The 13,433-nt window shown below is 46.1% G+C and overlaps 1 protein-coding gene across 1 annotated transcript in view; it reads right to left on the reverse strand.

Annotated features, from left to right (window-relative positions):
• The window catches only part of LOC106594635 (fibronectin type III and SPRY domain-containing protein 2), a 116,839-nt gene extending 103,429 nt beyond the window's left edge, over positions 1-13,410 (reverse strand). The window contains exons 1-10 of the mRNA XM_082969784.1: positions 13,073-13,410; positions 12,302-12,579; positions 11,686-11,788; positions 10,429-10,524; positions 8,470-8,703; positions 7,901-7,923; positions 6,292-6,413; positions 1,574-1,741; positions 972-1,106; positions 621-771 (exon numbers count right to left, since the gene is read on the reverse strand). Of these exons, the coding sequence (XP_082825910.1) occupies positions 621-771; positions 972-1,106; positions 1,574-1,741; positions 6,292-6,413; positions 7,901-7,923; positions 8,470-8,703; positions 10,429-10,524; positions 11,686-11,788; positions 12,302-12,531 (1,262 nt within the window). The 5' untranslated portion in view covers positions 12,532-12,579; positions 13,073-13,410. The remainder of the gene's footprint in view (positions 1-620; positions 772-971; positions 1,107-1,573; positions 1,742-6,291; positions 6,414-7,900; positions 7,924-8,469; positions 8,704-10,428; positions 10,525-11,685; positions 11,789-12,301; positions 12,580-13,072) is intronic.
• Positions 13,411-13,433: the final 23 nt, after the last annotated feature.

Raw genomic sequence — 13,433 nt, forward strand, 5'->3', positions numbered from 1 at the left:
TGTGTGAGTGTGTATGTGTGAGAGTGTATGTGTGAGTGTGTATGTGTGAGTGTGTATGTGTGAGTGTGTATGTGTGAGTGTGTATGTGTGTGCTTGCAGGCGTACGGGCGTGCGTGGGGGTGTGAGTGTGTATGTGTGAGTGTGTATGTGTGAGTGTGTATGTGTGTGCTTGCAGGCGTACGGGCGTGCGTGGGGGTGTGAGTGTGTATGTGTGAGTGAGTGTGTATGTGTGAGTGTGTATGTGTGAGTGTCTATGTGTGAGAGTGTATGTGTGAGTGTGTATGTGTGAGTGTCTATGTGTGAGTGTGTATGTGTGAGTGTGTATGTGTGTGCTTGCAGGCGTACGGGCGTGCGTGGGAGTGGGAGTGTGTATGTGTGAGTGTGTATGTGTGAGTGTGTATGTGTGAGTGTGTAGGGGGTGTGTGTGGTGTGTATGTGTGAGTGTGTATGTGTGAGTGTGTATGTGTGAGTGTGTATGTGTGAGTGTGTATGTGTGAGTGTGTATGTATGTGTGTGCTTGCAGGCGTACGGGTGTGTGTGGGGGTGTGAGTGTGTACGTGTGTGCTTGCAGGCGTACGGGTGTGTGTGGGGGTGTGAGAGTGCATGTGTGTATTTCTTACTCATTGACCCCACTCTGTCCATCAGTGCCTGTCTCACTCAGCTCTACGGTGTAGGAGTCGACTGGGTTGGTGTTTCCTGACTCCCAGCGAATCAGAGCGGCTTCCGGACAACTGCTACACTCCCTCTGTCTGATGACTGGTGGAGAGGGGACTGGGGCGGGAGGAGAAGAGGGAGCGAGAGAGGGAGATACAGGGGGATTAAAGAGGGAGGGAGAGAGAGCTGAGAGAGCACAGAATTAAAATAGTGCAACCCATTGTATTCAGTTGTGTCTTCCACTAACACATCCCTATTGAAAACCACTGTTAGTCAGTTTGAAAGTGGTGTTCCCTGTAACAGCCCCATGGTTTTACCTGTCACGTAGACAGCCTTCTCACTGGCAGGGCTGATGCCTGTAGTGTTGGTAGCTGTGACCCAGAACTCATACTGCACGTTAGGTAGCAGCTCTCCTACACTACAGTGGGTTTCCTTTACCTTCACATTAAACACTGAGGAGGAGAGACAACTCACTTCAATCATTTACAACATTACAACAATACATTAGAAAGTTTTATTAAAGCCTTATACCTGTTGGTTTAGGTAAAGTAACCATAGTCTCCCTCATAGGGGAATAGTTGATTACATTAGATTAAATGAATCCTCTTAGAGAGAGATTGAACATTCCAAATAGTACACCCAATATATTGTCTCTGTGTCGGTCCATAATGTCATCAAACATTCAACTGGAATGTCTGTCTATGTTATGTTCTGAATCTATATTCAGATTCTAGGTTCTCATTCTATGTTTTACAGGTTGTGACTACTATTTCCAGATTCTATATTCAGATTCTATGTCCATATTCTATGTTCTGATTCTCTGTTCTGATTCTACATTCTGATTGTCCATTCTGATTGTCCATTCTGATTCTCTGTCCTGATTGTAAGTTGTACTGGTTGTGGTTGTACTAGTTGCTACCATCAGGCCCCTTGGTGCTGTCTGCAGCCGGTGTGTCCTCCAGGACAGGTCTGTAGTAGAGCTCGTAGTATTCCACAGAGTCGTCTGAGAACAGGCTCCAGCACACACGCAGAGACGTCCGCGTGGCCGAGTTAGACACCTGGGGGTTGATGACCGGGGCAGATGGGGCTGGAATGACATAACAAACACATGATATCATGTTACAATCACATCAAGATTAAAATCAGAAACATGATCGTGACATTACAGAGAGAGAGTAATACCTTTATGTGAATTAGTTTGTACTGCATTCATGTTTTATTTTCCTCTACAGAGGTTTATTTCATGGTCTTGACACTTTTCTAAGTGACTGTGACAACATAATACTAAGTCTCTATTTCATTGATTTTCACACTGCGCTCTCCCCACAGCCAATTTTAAACACAAAGGACTTTATTAAGACTATTTTATTACAGGATTTTTCTACATTTTGAAACTTCTCTCAAATGTGTGTCCTTCTGTGGAATCAGAGATTGTGAGAAACAAAACAAAGCTGTCTGAGGTGAGTCACCAAGTGAATCAAAGATAGACACACGTCACAGACTAGTGCATTCCTAATGACACCCTATTCCCTGCAGTGCAGTACCTTGGACTAGATCTTTACAGGCCCTGGTCAACACTATATAGGGAACAGGGCCCTGGTCAACACTATATAGGGAACAGGGCCCTGGTCAACAGAATATAGGGAACAGGGCCCTGGTCAACAGAATATAGGGAACAGGGCCCTGGTCAACACTATATAGGAAACAGGGCCCTGGTCAACACTATATAGGGAACAGGGCCCTGGTCAACAGAATATAGGGAACAGGGCCCTGGTCAACAGAATATAGGGAACAGGGCCCTGGTCAACACTATATAGGGAACAGGGCCCTGGTCAACAGAATATAGGGAACAGGGCCCTGGTCAACAGAATATAGGGAACAGGGCCCTGGTCAACACTATATAGGGAACAGGGCCCTGGTCAACACTATATAGGGAACAGGGCCCTGGTCAACACTATATAGGGAACAGGGCCCTGGTCAACAGAATATAGGGAACAGGGCCCTGGTCAACAGAATATAGGGAACAGGGCCCTGGTCAACACTATATAGGGAACAGGGCCCTGGTCAACAGAATATAGGGAACAGGGCCCTGGTCAACAGAATATAGGGAACAGGGCCCTGGTCAACAGAATATAGGGAACAGGGCCCTGGTCAACACTATATAGGGAACAGGGCCCTGGTCAACACTATATAGGGAACAGGGCCCTGGTCAACACTATATAGGGAAAAGGGCCCTGGTCAACACTATATAGGGAACAGGGCCCTGGTCAACAGAATATAGGGAACAGGGCCCTGGTCAACAGAATATAGGGAACAGGGCCCTGGTCAACAGAATATAGGGAACAGGGCCCTGGTCAACACTATATAGGGAACAGGGCCCTGGTCAACACTATATAGGGAACAGGGCCCTGGTCAACACTATATAGGGAACAGGGCCCTGGACAACACTATATAGGGAACAGGGCCCTGGTCAACAGAATATAGGGAACAGGGCCCTGGTCAACAGAATATAGGGAACAGGGCCCTGGTCAACACTATATAGGGAACAGGGCCCTGGTCAACAGAATATAGGGAACAGGGCCCTGGTCAACACTATATAGGGAACAGGGCCCTGGTCAACACTATATAGGGAACAGGGCCCTGGTCAACACTATATAGGGAACAGGGCCCTGGTCAACAGAATATAGGGAACAGGGCCCTGGTCAACAGAATATAGGGAACAGGGCCCTGGTCAACACTATATAGGGAACAGGGCCCTGGTCAACAGAATATAGGGAACAGGGCCCTGGTCAACAGAATATAGGGAACAGGGCCCTGGTCAACAGAATATAGGGAACAGGGCCCTGGTCAACACTATATAGGGAACAGGGCCCTGGTCAACACTATATAGGGAACAGGGCCCTGGTCAACACTATATAGGGAACAGGGCCCTGGTCAACACTATATAGGGAACAGGGCCCTGGTCAACACTATATAGGGAACAGGGCCCTGGTCAACAGAATATAGGGAACAGGGCCCTGGTCAACACTATATAGGGAACAGGGCCCTGGTCAACAGAATATAGGGAACAGGGCCCTGGTCAACAGAATATAGGGAACAGGGCCCTGGTCAACACTATATAGGGAACAGGGCCCTGGTCAACACTATATAGGGAACAGGGCCCTGGTCAACAGAATATAGGGAACAGGGCCCTGGTCAACAGAATATAGGGAACAGGGCCCTGGTCAACACTATATAGGGAACAGGGCCCTGGTCAACAGAATATAGGGAACAGGGCCCTGGTCAACAGAATATAGGGAACAGGGCCCTGGTCAACACTAAATAGGGAACAGGGCCCTGGTCAACACTATATAGGGAACAGGGCCCTGGTCAACAGAATATAGGGAACAGGGCCCTGGTCAACAGAATATAGGGAACAGGGCCCTGGTCAACACTATATAGGGAACAGGGCCCTGGTCAACAGAATATAGGGAACAGGGCCCTGGTCAACAGAATATAGGGAACAGGGCCCTGGTCAACACTATATAGGGAACAGGGCCCTGGTCAACACTATATAGGGAACAGGGCCCTGGTCAACACTATATAGGGAACAGGGCCCTGGTCAACAGAATATAGGGAACAGGGCCCTGGTCAACACTATATAGGGAACAGGGCCCTGGTCAACAGAATATAGGGAACAGGGCCCTGGTCAGCAGAATATAGGGAACAGGGCCCTGGTCAACACTATATAGGGAACAGGGCCCTGGTCAACACTATATAGGGAACAGGGCCCTGGTCAACACTATATAGGGAACAGGGCCCTGGTCAACACTATATAGGGAACAGGGCCCTGGTCAACACTATATAGGGAACAGGGCCCTGGTCAACAGAATATAGGGAACAGGGCCCTGGTCAACACTATATAGGAAACAGGGCCCTGGTCAACACTATATAGGGAACAGGGCCCTGGTCAACAGAATATAGGGAACAGGGCCCTGGTCAACACTATATAGGGAACAGGGCCCTGGTCAACACTATATAGGGAACAAGGTGCCATTTGAAGCACACAGCCATAATCTCTCTTCAGACAGACTGACATCACAGCCATAATCTCTCTTCAGACAGACTGACATCACAGCCATAATCTCTCTTCAAGACAGACTGACATTACAGCCATAATCTCTCTTCAGACAGACTGCCGTCACAGCCATAATCTCTCTTCAGACAGACTGACATCACAGCCATAATCTCTCTTCAGACAGACTGACATCACAGCCATAATCTCTCTTCAGACAGACTGACATCACAGCCATAATCTCTCTTCAAGACAGACTGACATCACAGCCATAATCTCTTTTCAGACAGACTGACGTCACAGCCAGCCTCAACAAGCATTAGCTACAGAAGCAGTATGGAGATTGGTTGTGTCCCAAATGGCACCCTATTCCCTATGTAGTGCACTGCTTTTGACAAATAGGCTCTGGTCCAACGTAGTGTTCTATATAGGGAATAGAGGGCCATTTGAGACACAATCATTGACTCAGTCAAACTTCAGCAGAATGAAAGCATCACTCAAAAGTGCCTGACTTGTCACTCCAGTGGCCTTATATAATTAAATACTCAGGTAAATTAAATCACTTTTTCATCAATGTCATTTGTTTCTAAGCAACCAAACTCCCCAAGCTAACCTCCATTTATATAAAAGGTAGAGTTTGGAGTCTGGAAGGATTTCTCTGGGGCTCTGCTCTGCTCTGTTCCAAGCTCATACTCCTGATCTAAATCAGGGATGGGCAACTTTGATGTGGGTGGGGGCCACAAATAATCTGAACTCATCATGGGGGGCCTGCAGTGGCTCGCGGGTCTGCGTATCCACATCCATACCCCCACCTTGCCAGCAAAACATTTTAGCGGCCCCCCTCTTGACAACGGAGAGAAAAAGGTTTTAGAGTTAATTTCCTGTAATTCTACACATTATGGCATGACGCGTAGAGAACATTTTGTCGTTTTAAAGCAAGAATGCGGCAAATCTACATATTTTGCCATGGGGCGGGGAGAAGATTTTGCAGTTTTACATCTTATTTCCTGCAATTCTAGACATTTTGGCATAGGATGGAGAGAAATGCTTGAGTCCCCTGACCAAAATACAAAAAATTATGTTTTTTATTTTAGACTTTGTAAATTGATCAGTTGCCCATCCATGGCCTAAATCTAATTGCGTTTAAAAATAAAAGTATACTTAACATTTATTTAACTAGATAAGTCAGTTAAGAACAAATTCTTATTTACAATGACGGCCTACCGCGGCCAAACCCGGACGACACTGGGCCAATTGGGTGGGTGGGTGGGTGAATGGATGGGTGTGTGTGTATGGAAGGATGGATGGATGAATGGATGGGTGGGTGTATGGAAGGATGAATGGATGGGTGGGTGGGTTTGTGGGTGGGTGGAAGGATGGATGGGTTGATTGACTGATGGGTGGGTGAGTGGGTGTATGGAAGGATGGGTTGATTGATGGGTGGGTGGGTGTATGGAAGGATGGGTTGATCGATTGATGGGTGGGTGTGTGGAAGGATGGGTTGATTGATTGATGGGTGGATGGATGGATGGATGGATGGATGGGTGGGTGTGTGGAAGGATGGCTTGATTGATTGATCAGACCTGGTACGATGTTGATGGAGTCCATCATGGTCTTGACGTCTGACAGGTCAGTGAGGGGCATGTCAAACTCCAGAGGGGTCACCAGCGTCAGGTCAGGCTTCTCCTTTGCAAACTCCTCAATTCTGATTAGGCAAACAAAACATCAATCAGCCATAACCTTGATTCTGAATCGACAAAACGCACCCAAGTCAGCAAACTCCTTGATTGTGATTGGACAAACAAAACACCTGTCAGCAAACTTCTCAATTCTGATTGGACAAACAGACCTGTATTCAGTGAGGTGAAACGTTCAGAACATTGCATATAGAAATGGAACGAATAGAGCTGACAAGATGCCCAATTCTACAGAACGAAAAATCATACCTGTTCTACAAAATTGATTTCTATCCGAATGTTTTGTAACGTTGCAACCTTCTGAACAGAGCCCACCTAAAACGACACTGAAATGAACATTGGATGTAGCATCATGCGCCATCATGCTATTCAAAACATAAGCTATGTCAACAAACCCTCTTCAACATCAAACACATTCATTATACTGCTTAGTTTAAATTAGTTGAATTAGTTGGCTAATTAGGATCGGAAGCTATTTTGGTTTCAGAATGAGCGTTGATGACATCAAACATAACCTGATATATTATCCTAATGAAACACTCCTAATCAGGTTGTTACACGGTTCACAGCAAATCACATGATTACACTGTTATTAACCAGACTCACTACCATGCAGTTGTAAACAAACACTTATAATAGTTTTGCTATAGCCTGGTCCCAGATCTCTTTGTGCCTTGCCAACTCCTATGGTCATGGTCAAGCAACAAGATAACACAAATGGATCTAGCATGTTGGCAAGAGAACAAACAGATCTGGAACCAGGCTGAAATAGATTTGGAACCAGGATAAAATAGATCTGGAACCAGGATAAAATAGATCTGGAACCAGGGTAAAATGGATCTGAAACCAGGATAAAATAGATCTGGAACCAGGATAAAATGGATCTGGAACCAGGATAAAATAGATCTGGAACCAGGATAAAATGGATCTGAAACCAGGATAAAATAGATCTGGAACCAGGATAAAATGGATCTGGAACCAGGATAAAATGGATCTGGAACCAGGATAAAATAGATCTGAAACCAGGATAAAACGAATCTGAAACCAGGATAAAATAGATCTGGAACCAGGCTGAAATGGATCTGGAACCAGGATAAAATGGATCTGGAACCAGGCTGAAATGGATCTGGAACCAGGATAAAATGGATCTGGAACCAGGATAAAATGGATCTGGAACCAGGCTGAAATGGATCTGGAACCAGGATAAAATAGATCTGGAACCAGGATAAAATGGATCTGGAACCATGATAAAATATATCTGGAACCAGGATAAAATGGATCTGGAACCATGATAAAATAGATCTGGAACCAGGCTGAAATGGATCTGGAACCAGGCTAGTTCAGTTATATTCACAGGCTAGCAATGTTAGTTTCCTTACAGTATAGTATAGTATAGTATAGTATAGTATAGTATAGTATAGTATAGTATAGTATAGTATAGTGTTGTTCTGTTGTAGTCTCAGGCAGCAGTGTTAATCTCCTTTAAGTACTTTACCTCTTCATGGTGGGCATAACAGCCTGTCAAGGGAAAGTTCACAACATCAAAAGTCAACTCCTCCAGTGGTCATTAACATTTTAAGGTTCATAAAACCTTTAACTGGCAGATTAAAACATCACAAAGACCACAGAATATACAGTCAGTTGCCAGTTTATTAGGTTCACGAAAATGGTTCACTCCTACAGACAGTGAGTCATGTTGCCGTGGCTTGCTATATAAAGCAGGCAGACAGGCATTGAGGCATTCAGTTACTGTTCGATTGAACGTTAGAATGGGCTAAACGAGTGACCGAGGCACATTTTAACGTCGTCATAGCCAGGTGCGCTGGTTCCAGTATCTCAGAAACGGCCGGCCGGCCTCCTGGGCTTTTCACTCACGACAGTGTCTAGGTGTGGGTGTGTCTGTCACACCCAGAATGGTGTGACAAACAAAGAACATAACTCATAGCAAAACAAAGTTATCATAAACTTTTAAACGTTTCAAAGTTATTTCAAGTTATAAAGCTATATTAGCAATTCAATGATTTAATCTTGAATAAGTCATTCTGACAACCCACTACAACAGACCTGTAGAAAGAGTCGTTTGTCCTCGGTGCGGTACAGTTCCTGGGCGGTCTCAATCAGGTCCTTGGATGCGTCCAGGGTGCGTCCGCAGCCAAGCAGCTGAGTGTACAAGGCCTCCAACTTCCTCTTCTTCTCCTCCCCCAGCGCAGCGGCTCGCTCGTCGTAACGATGGGATAACGTCTGTAGAACATCGTTGCAGTGCTGCTCCAGGTGTTGCTCCTGACGACCAAAATTCTCCTGAAAGATTTGAAACGTTTCATTAAGCGATGGTCAGGGGCTCCCAAACGGGGTTTGCTCACAGATCCATGGTTGAAAACCCATAGATGTGTCTTTATTATGTGTGTACTGTGGTTGTTGTGTCAGTAGTAGTGGTTGTTGTGTCAGTAGTAGTGGTTGTTGTGTCAGTAGTAGTAGTGGTTGTTGTGTCAGTAGTAGTGGTGGTTGTTGTGTCAGTAGTAGTGGTTGTTGTGTCAGTAGTAGTAGTGGTTGTTGTGTCAGTAGTAGTGGTTGTTGTGTCAGTAGTAGTGGTTGTTGTGTCAGTAGTAGTGGTTGTTGTGTCAGTAGTAGTGGTTGTTGTGTCAGTAGTAGTGGTTGTTGTGTCAGTAATAGCGGTGGTTGTTGTGTCAGTAATAGTGGTGGTTGTTGTGTCAGTAGTAGTGGTGGTTGTTGTGTCAGTAGTAGTGGTTGTTGTGTCAGTAATCGTGGTGGTTGTTGTGTCAGTAATAGTGGTGGTTGTTGTGTCAGTAATAGTGGTTGTTGTGTCAGTAGTAGTGGTTGTTGTGTCAGTAGTAGTGGTGGTTGTTGTGTCAGTAGTAGTGGTGGTTGTTGTGTCAGTAGTAGTGGTTGTTGTGTCAGTAGTAGTGGTGGTTGTTGTGTCAGTAGTGGTGGTGGTTGTTGTGTCAGTAGTAGTGGTTGTTGTGTCAGTAGTAGTGGTTGTTGTGTCAGTAGTAGTGGTGGTTGTTGTGTCAGTAGTAGTGGTGGTTGTTGTGTCAGTAGTAGTAGTGGTTGTTGTGTCAGTAATAGTGGTGGTTGTTGTGTCAGTAGTAGTGGTGGTTGTTGTGTCAGTAGTAGTGGTTGTTGTGTCAGTAGTAGTGGTGGTTGTTGTGTCAGTAGTAGTGGTGGTTGTTGTGTCAGTAGTAGTGGTTGTTGTGTCAGTAGTAGTGGTGGTTGTTGTGTCAGTAGTAGTAGTGGTTGTTGTGTCAGTAGTAGTAGTGGTTGTTGTGTCAGTAATAGTGGTGGTTGTTGTGTCAGTAGTAGTGGTGGTTGTTGTGTCAGTAGTAGTGGTTGTTGTGTCAGTAGTAGTGGTGGTTGTTGTGTCAGTAGTGGTGGTGGTTGTTGTGTCAGTAGTAGTGGTTGTTGTGTCAGTAGTAGTGGTGGTTGTTGTGTCAGTAGTAGTGGTTGTTGTGTCAGTAGTAGTGGTGGTTGTTGTGTCAGTAGTAGTGGTGGTTGTTGTGTCAGTAGTAGTAGTGGTTGTTGTGTCAGTAATAGTGGTGGTTGTTGTGTCAGTAGTAGTGGTGGTTGTTGTGTCAGTAGTAGTGGTTGTTGTGTCAGTAGTAGTGGTGGTTGTTGTGTCAGTAGTAGTGGTGGTTGTTGTGTCAGTAGTAGTGGTTGTTGTGTCAGTAGTAGTGGTGGTTGTTGTGTCAGTAGTAGTAGTGGTTGTTGTGTCAGTAGTAGTGGTGGTTGTTGTGTCAGTAATAGTGGTTGTTGTGTCAGTAGTAGTGGTTGTTGTGTCAGTAATAGTGGTTGTTGTGTCAGTAGTAGTGGTTGTTGTGTCAGTAGTAGTGGTTGTTGTGTCAGTAATAGTGGTTGTTGTGTCAGTAGTAGTGGTTGTTGTGTCAGTAGTAGTGGTTGTTGTGTCAGTGATAGTGGTTGTTGTGTCAGTAATAGTGGTTGCTGTGTCAGTAATAGTGGTTGTTGTGTCAGTAATAGTGGTTGTTGTGTCAGTGATAGTGGTTGTTGTACCTCCACAGTGAGGAAGATCTCTTCTAGATGTCCTGCAAAGTTCTCCATCTCCACCACCTTCTCCTCCAGCTTAGTCCTGATGTTATTCACCTTGTTCTGAAGGCACAGCAGAAATTAACTCTTACAGAGGGTCAAGGGTCGCCTGAGGGCAAATCTGTTTGAGCTCTCGCCAACTTCTGTTGTGCCGTCACGCCAAACAATGCCTGTAGAAGTTGGCAGGAGAGCACACACAGACTGGCACTCAGGCTAGATTAAGGGTATATTCACATGGAATTAACACACACACACACACCTTCCCCTTTCTCCGACTCAACACACACCCTCCCCTTCTTCTGACTCATCACACACCCTCCCCTTCCTCCAAGTCATCACACACCTTCCCCTTCCTCCGACTCAACACACACCTTCCCCCTTCCTCCGACTCATCACACACCTTCCCCTTCCTCCGACTCATCACACACCTTCCCCTTCCTCTGACTCATCACACACCTTCCCCTTCCTCCGGACTCATCACACACCTTCCCCTTCCTCTGACTCATCACACACCTTCCCCTTCCTCCGACTCATCACACACCTTCCCCTTCCTCCGACTCAACACACACCCTCCCCCTTCTTCTGACTCATCACACACCCTCCCCTTCCTCCGACTCATCACACACCTTCCCCTTCCTCCGACTCAACACACACCTTCCCCTTCCTCCGACTCATCACACACCTTCCCCTTCCTCCGACTCATCACACACTTTCCCCTTCCTCTGACTCATCACACACCTTCCCCTTCCTCTGACTCATCACACACCTTCCCCTTCCTCTGACTCATCACACACCTTCCCCTTCCTCTGACTCAACACACACCTTCCCCTTCCTCCGACTCATCACACACCCTCCCCTTCCTCCGACTCATCACACACCTTCCCCTTCCTCTGACTCAACACACACCCTCCCCTACCTCCGACTCATCACACACCCTCCCCTTCCTCCGACTCATCACACACCCTCCCCTACCTCCAAGTCATCACACACCTTCCCCTTTCTCCGACTCATCACACACCCTCCCCTACCTCCAAGTCATCACACACCTTCCCCTTCCTCCGACTCAACACACACCCTCCCCTACCTCCGACTCATCACACACCCTCCCCTTCCTCCGACTCATCACACACCCTCCCCTACCTCCAAGTCATCACACACCTTCCCCTTCCTCTGACTCAACACACACCCTCCCCTACCTCTGACTCAACACACACCCTCCCCTACCTCCGACTCCTTGTGCTCCTCAAACACGTCATCGTGTCTGTCCACAGAGCTGTCAGGTGATGGACTTCCCTCCTCATCTGAAGACGGGACATACGCCTCAAACCTGATGATGATTGCTTTATTGTATCCATTATTAAATGATTGATGCATGCAACATGTCATGCAAAGATTACATACATAGTGCATTAGACACTGGGATGGCAGTAGCCTTGGTGGCGGTAGCCTTGGTGGCGGTAGCCTTGGTGGCAGTGGCCTTGGTGGCAGTGGCCTTGGTGGCGGTAGCCTTGGTGGCGGTAGCCTTGGTGGCGGTAGCCTTGGTGGCAGTGGCCTTGGTGGCAGTGGCCGTGAGGTTTAAGAGGCGGGCCAGTAACCAGAGGTTTGCCGGTTCGAACCCCTGAACCCCTGCCTGCAGGGGAAATCTTCAGGGAGTGAGCCGGAAGCCGGAGGATCCTGTGCACTACCTACTACTGTTGTGCCCTTGAGCAAGGCACTTTACCCCTAAGTACCCCTCACAGCCTGTGATGTTTGTGTTGTGTATCAGGTTGGGTAACTGTGACAGCAACAAATAAAAATATCTGTGCAAATGGACCAATAAAGCAAGTGTTGTATTACGGACCTTAGAGAGTCGTTGGTATCCGTGGAGAAACGCTGGGAGGTAGAGGACAACTCTCCAGTCTCTGTTCTCTCTGACACCACTACGAAGGCCTCTTTGGTAGGGAGATCCCTGTTCACCTCCTCCTCCTTCACCTCCTCCTGGTGCTCCTCCCCATGCTCGTCGTCTCCACTCAGCACCTCCTCAGTGATGACATCCAGCCTGCTTCCTGTGTAGACCTCATACAGGTCCATGATGGGAGGAGGAGGGTGGAGGTACTGTGGTGGAGGTACTGTGGTGGACTGGGCAATCAAATGAAACATGTCAGATTAATATTTTTCCACTAAGGACCAGGAAGTAGGTATTGGAAGTAGGTATTGTCAAATATTTTGATGTTCTATTTACCCAACATTAACCAACCAGTCATTCACTTGTGTAAATGTGATATGCTTTATTTACCTTTAAAAATAAGTATAAATATTTAATTAGCTAACTTATGGAAGCCATGCAAAGAGTTCATTATTTGCAATCAAAACAAGTATGATTCATAGTCTTAATGTTTAGAAAAACACTTGTTCAGAAAGAACTGTACACAGTGATGACAGTTAAAGGAGGGTTTGCTTCTCTAACATCCTGGACCTCTGTCAAAACATGGATCAGGCATGCTGTACACATAAACTCAACACACCATTTAAACTATGCTGGAGTTTCAGATTTATTTGCTATAATTATGACTAGATATATCAGTTATTATAGCCTAGTTGTTACTAAATCAAAAACACTGGTTAAGTTTACCTTGGTGATAAATTATTCAATATCTCCCCCAGTAACGTCGATTCAGGGCGACCATTGACAGTGTTTTTGACAGGCTAACCAAGGAAGCAAATACAGTTTGTGACAAATATAGCAGGAACCCCAACTGTTATGCACACAGATCAAGTGTCAGCATGGGTATTTTGACATAGTGCCAAAATCTGCCTGTAGTCGCCTAATAGAGTGATAATATTGTATTTAATCGAATAGTATTTGATTGTGAATGTGGTCATTATTTTCTTGAAGGCGACCCATTGTATAAAATATTCAAATCTCTTGGCATAAATACTTGATACATTATAGCGAATCAAATCAGCTGTGGAATTCCCCCTGAGCATGTGAT

Source organism: Salmo salar, chromosome 26 (genome assembly GCF_965601325.2).
Source record: "Salmo salar chromosome 26, fSalSal1, whole genome shotgun sequence".
In the NCBI taxonomy this organism is placed as follows: domain Eukaryota; kingdom Metazoa; phylum Chordata; class Actinopteri; order Salmoniformes; family Salmonidae; genus Salmo; species Salmo salar.